General features: G+C 60.8%; 1 protein-coding gene across 1 annotated transcript; it reads right to left on the reverse strand.

Annotated features, from left to right (window-relative positions):
* LOC119097389 (macoilin-like) lies at positions 1-5,392 on the reverse strand (the record flags this gene model as incomplete). Its single annotated transcript, XM_037220437.1, has 7 exons — positions 1-28; positions 1,101-1,290; positions 1,582-1,721; positions 2,683-2,858; positions 3,254-3,380; positions 4,678-4,836; positions 5,207-5,392. Coding segments are annotated over 7 exons (1,006 nt in total), but the record flags the coding sequence as incomplete, so codon positions are not given.
* Between the last annotated feature and the right edge of the window lie 199 nt (positions 5,393-5,591).

Raw genomic sequence — 5,591 nt, forward strand, 5'->3', positions numbered from 1 at the left:
TCAGAACACAAAGCCGGCGGCGCCCGTCCTTCGTGGCGGGTCGGGCGCCAGCCGCCAGCCGCGGACTCACAGAGCCAAACCGAGTTAAGTAGTTGCTTTTAACAGCTGACTCCACTCCGGCACGCCCCTGTGCCGGCGAAGCCCTTGGAGTGGGGCGCGACTGCCGTGCGCTCGGCCACGCCCCGCCGGCCGGCTGGCGACGGGCCAGGCGCGCGGCGCCCAGTCGTGCCTCGCGGCCGTCTACCGATGATTCCGATGTGAGAATAAATTAAATGAAAAGACTCGAGACAAAGTCGGTGCCCGGCGGTGTCGGCCGGCGGCGGCGGGCGCCAGCCTCGCACCACCGCCGGCAATTTCGCGTTTTGGCTTCAGAACGGCTGAAACGAGACGCTACTTGACGAAACACAACATGATAAATCTCGAAAATCCTCTATCACATTCACGTAAAACCTGGACAGCAGTACGTTGCCGGTGGGCAAACTATGCAAGTGCTCCAAGGGCCGGGGCGGGCGCGCGCGCCGGTTGCAGCTGATACCGCCAACGGCCGCTCAACAAAGTTAGACAACCCAAATACTGTTAAATACCGTGCCGTCAAATGTCGAGCGAGCGGAACAAGCGTGTTATGCGTCAAAAACCGAAGTCTGCAAAGGTTGGCGATCTTCCCTTCAGCCAGCGCGGGGCGGGTCGGAAGGGGCCGGGGCATCGGTGCGCCACCACGCGGAGACACTTGAAACCACTGTTATCGGATGGTAACGACTTATGCTTCAAGACCACTGCTGCCAAATGTAGACATCCGACTCTTCGAATTCCCCATATCGAACACAAATCGATTGGTCGAACAGTTTCGGTGAATTAATTCTTGTCGACTCCCATCACTTTAGAACAGAAGACGGACCCAGTGAGACTCCTCCGGCGCCGGCTCGGGCACCTCGCCCTGGCGGCGGCGGCGGCGGGGGCGGCAGCACCCGAGCCCCGGCCCGCAGCGGGCGCCCACAGCCCCGGAAGGTACACGCGCAGACGGAAGGTTCGGCCGGCCAGGCAGCGACCGCCGCCTCAGGCCATCTTGGGCGTGTAGGCGGCCGCGTTGGGGTCCAGCTGGCTCTTGGGTGGCTCGGCCGTCATCTTGAGGTCGTAGAGGGTCCGAGTTGGCGCCCGGGTATGGCTCGATGCCGCCGTAGCCGTTGTGATCGCCCGAGACGCCGGCCGACGAGAGGCCAGGCATCACGGACAGCACATCGGCCAGCTTGGCATGCAGGTCCGAGATCTCGCGGTCCTTGGCGGACAGTTGCGCTGTCGACACGGGCGCGGGTCAGACACGGGCGTGGGGGAGGGGGGACGGATCAGGGGGCTACGTCGCCGAGGTCACTTCAGGAACACAGGCGTCAACAAAGCTGAGCTCGCCAACTGACCGCGCATCTAAGCATAGTATCAACGGTGTTAACTGCGTCGCGATGCCCGGGGCATGAGCTCGAACGCCCGCTTCGACGCGCAGACGTGCCCATCCGAGGCCCACGCGCCAATTGCAAGAACCCGACGCCAGCTGCTCACTTTGTTTATCTCCACCTCATCGCTTGGCGTCGCCCAGCGCCGCGAACAGATCCATCTTGAGTCGCGTCTCGAGGAGAGGTTCTTCTCCAGGTACTGGGTTCTTCTCCTGCATGGCCGACAGCGCCGACATCAGCACCTCCGAGTCGCTCTGCAGTCCTTGATCTCGTGAAGCTCTGTAACGGACGGCCAGGGGCGGGGTGAGAGCGTTGGCGCCGCGGTCAGCGGCGGCGGCCGTCTCCGCGACAGCGGCCGGCTGAGCTCATAGCAACAGGACCGCTGGCAGAAACGCGACCACTCTCCGACTGTGATAACCTGAAGTGCAGCAACAACCGCTGGAACGATGCGCTGGTGTCGTTGATATACCCGCAGGAGTCTGTTCGCTTGTGGCTGGGAGAATGGCTTCGAAAAAACAACAGAAAACAGGGACCTCATCCCCTCAATTGCACAGCCCGATGTGATTTACTGATTGCAATTCTTCTACATCTATTTTGGACCTATTTTGGTTGATTAGCTTGATGTCGAAGTTATTTGTCGTGGGTGTTTCAGATGTCGTGTCTTCGGATGATTTCTGCAGCAATGGCCTACGGCAGAAAATTCGCATAAAACGCTTGTGGGTGCTTTTAATGCCACTTATGACTGCTAGACAAGGAAAACAGGGTCAAAATAAGGACAGCCTCGACCCTACCATCCCTCCCGGGAGCACTTTCCAATGTAAATTTTCAGGAACAGGTGTTCGCATCGCCGTAATCTTAGCAACGTAGCTAAACGGACGCAAGACGTGCGCGTCCACATGGCGTCTCAGGCACAAACGCTGAAACGGATGCGCGGAAATGCTTGCCGATATTGACGCGTGACCATCCCTCCAGCATCTTCATTAATCACGTTCATTTAAATGCCGTACTGCGTCAAACAAGAAATCATCTGTGTACATGAAACCATGCCAAGCGCCGCCCACTGGCCGCCGCCTTGGCCGGCACTGCCGCCAGCCTGGCCCAGCCCAGCTGAGCCGAGCGCCGCCCGCTCGCCGCCGCCTTGGCAGCACTGCCGCCAGCCTGGCCCAGCCCGGCTGAGCCGAGCCGCCGGCCGGCTGGCCGCGGCCAGGCCCGCCTCACTGACCTGCAGCTCGCGCTAGGCCGGCCGGCCGCGGCCAGGCCCACCTCACTGACCTGCAGCTCGCGCTCGGCTGACCGCACGCGGTCCTCGTACTGCTTGTTCTCGCGGCGCAGCTGGCGCGTCTCGGCCTCGAGGTCACGGCGGCGCGCCTTACACTGCTCCGTGCAGCGGGGCGCCTGCTCGGCCGCCTGCGCCACCTGCCGAACAAGCGCCGAACACGCTATCGCACGCGCCGCACCACGACCGGCGCCAGATGGGTGGCCGGGTGGACACAAAGACGATCGTAGGAACGACGTCACGGTTCTAGGGCGGGGTGCATACTCCAGACATCATGGTTGTAGCCAACATCAGCCAGCCCCGCCCAACACGACGTTTCCCATATGCGAGTGTGAGAGACGGGACCTTCCAAAGCTAAAAGCCAACTGCCAAGAAAATGGGGTCTTCATTCACGCCCTCCCGCCGGTTAAACCAGCTTTCGGGTCCACGAGGCTCCAGCAACTCATTACCACGGCCGAAGCGGCTGACGGGGGAAACATCGCTAGCTTAGCGTCGGCCGGGAAGGCACTGGCGTGAGTCTCGCACGGGATCGTACCTTTTTCTTCTCCTGCTGCAGCTGAGACTCCAGGCCCTGGCGAAGCTTCCTCTCTTCAGCCACCTTCTTCTCCAGCGTGACCACCGTCTGTTTGTCCTGCTGCCGACACGTTACCAGATTGTGCAGCCTGCAAGCGAAAACAGGGCCTCGTGTTTAAAGACTGGAGTGATGACAGTGTGATGTGCCGCGTGATGTGATGTGATGTGCTGGAATGCCAACAGCCGTCAGCGACACGGGCTAACGAATGTGCTCAGCATAGGAACGCAAGTCCACGCTGCCGTCCACTGATCAGCCTGTATCTTCAGTGTCATCACATCCTACGATAAGGCCCTGACTCGGGCAAAGGCGCCAGAAGTCTGATGTTGGTGTTTGCAGGTTGGCGGTTCTGACCAGCGTTCTGAATCACAAAGCTAGCGCGAATGGGGGATGTTTAAGCCAGTTAATAGGTGATGTGCACATATAAGCTACGTACATACAGCACTTCCACGAGTGCACCGCTACTGTATTCATCCAGATTTGGTGTCCGATAGTAACGCTTACATGATCAATGTAGAGTGACGGGCACAGAGAGAGTAAAAAGAAAGACACGCGATGAGCTACACAAGAAGTGATACTGGTGGACGATTTCTAGCAACGATATAAATTTGGATGCTCAACCTTCCTCGTGCGCATGACATTCAGAGACTTTCGGAGGCTCGCGGTGCTATCTGTCGTTACGACTGAAGCCCACGGACATAACCCACGATAAAACTGAAGCGGAAACACGCCTTTGACTGTAGCTCTGAAGAACCCTGCCTATCAAGCGTCGCGAGCCAGGACTCGCAGCGTCCGCTTCTATCAGCCTCTGTCGCCCTATCGTTGACTGCGGCGGGGGGGAGGGGGGAGGAGGCGTGTAAGGGTTTACCCGGTACGGACCGGGAGCCGACCGACCAGGCGAGTGGGCGCACGCTTCTGCGCTCGCCGGCCACGCGCGGGGTCACGACAGCGGACGGGGCCGACGGGACGGAGCTGGCGACTCGCACCAGCCGATGCCTGCCGCCCGCGGAGCGGAGCCAGAGCTCTTCCGGGGCTGAGCAGCCCCGACCGCTGACCGCGCGCGTCAGTGACGGCGGGGCGGGCTCGCCAGGCGGACCAGCGTCAGTCCAAGTGCGGGTCATCAGCCCCACTGACCCCGTGCATCGGCGACGACGGGGCGAGCTCGCTCAGGGCGGACCAGTGTCAGCCCGAGTGCGGGTCATCAGCGCCACTGACCCCGTGCATCGGCGACGACGGGACGGGCTCGCTCAGGGCGGACCAGCGTCAGTCCGAGTGCGGGTCATCAGCGCCACTGACCCCGTGCATCGGCGACGACGGGGCGGGCTCGCTCAGGGCGGACCAGTGTCAGCCCCGCTCCCCGGGCGTCAGCTCCCCCGGCCGGGTCTCACTTGGACTGGAGGCTGTCGTTGTCAAGCTGGAGCAGCTGCAGCTGGTTGCGGGCGTTGCGCTCCTGGATGACCAGGTTGGACACCTGCGAGCGCAGCTCCTGCTCCGTCTGCCGGCTCGAGTTGAGGTCGGCTCGCAGTCGCTTGACGTCCAGCTCCAACCTGCGGCCGGACGAGACACAGTCAGCGGCGGCGAGCGCACCGCGTGCCGACCGGCGCCAACCCCAACACCACCCGCTACGTGCTCCTCCTACATCACCATGCGGCCCGGCTAGCAGCGACGCGGATTGTAGGAAGCGAAATAGAGTGTACGGCTTGAGTCGTTATGGTGACGGCGACATCCCCACTGAATGTCTGCGAGTTCCCACTGCAGCTGTACGATATAATCCATCTCGCCTTGCATGCGTAGTTCACACAGATTTCTGGAAATGTTGCGATAAAGCAGTGACAACATCCGAGCATAACCAACGACGCATTAGTATTTAAAGTAGCGGCGGGGACGGCGACGGCGCCGAGGGCGCTAGCGACTCACTTTGTGACGTTCTCGTCCTTGGGCGGAGGCCCCGAGGTGACGGCCGCCACCGGCGCCTCCTTCGCCCGCGACTTTTTCTCCTTGGAGGAGCAGCTGCTGCTCGTCCACTTGGACGACCGCTGCGTCTGTGAGCAGTTCTTGTAGTTCTTCTCCTTGTCTTCCGACTCGTCGAACTCGTTTATGGACCTGTAACGCGGCAGTCACACATTCTATGAAGCACTCATGGACGGAAGTATTGTATTACCAGCCTATCGAGAAGCCCGGGGCACTGGCACAAAACAGTTACACTGTCGGGCCCATCTCGGAAGCACCCTGTCGACTCATCTCAGAAGCACTCGTCGAATCCATCTCACAAGCACTCGTCAGGCCCATTTCAGAGGCACTC

This window comes from Pollicipes pollicipes, unplaced genomic scaffold (genome assembly GCF_011947565.3).
Source record: "Pollicipes pollicipes isolate AB1234 unplaced genomic scaffold, Ppol_2.1 Scaffold_2528;HRSCAF=2965_pilon_pilon_pilon, whole genome shotgun sequence".
In the NCBI taxonomy this organism is placed as follows: Eukaryota; Metazoa; Arthropoda; class Thecostraca; order Pollicipedomorpha; family Pollicipedidae; genus Pollicipes; species Pollicipes pollicipes.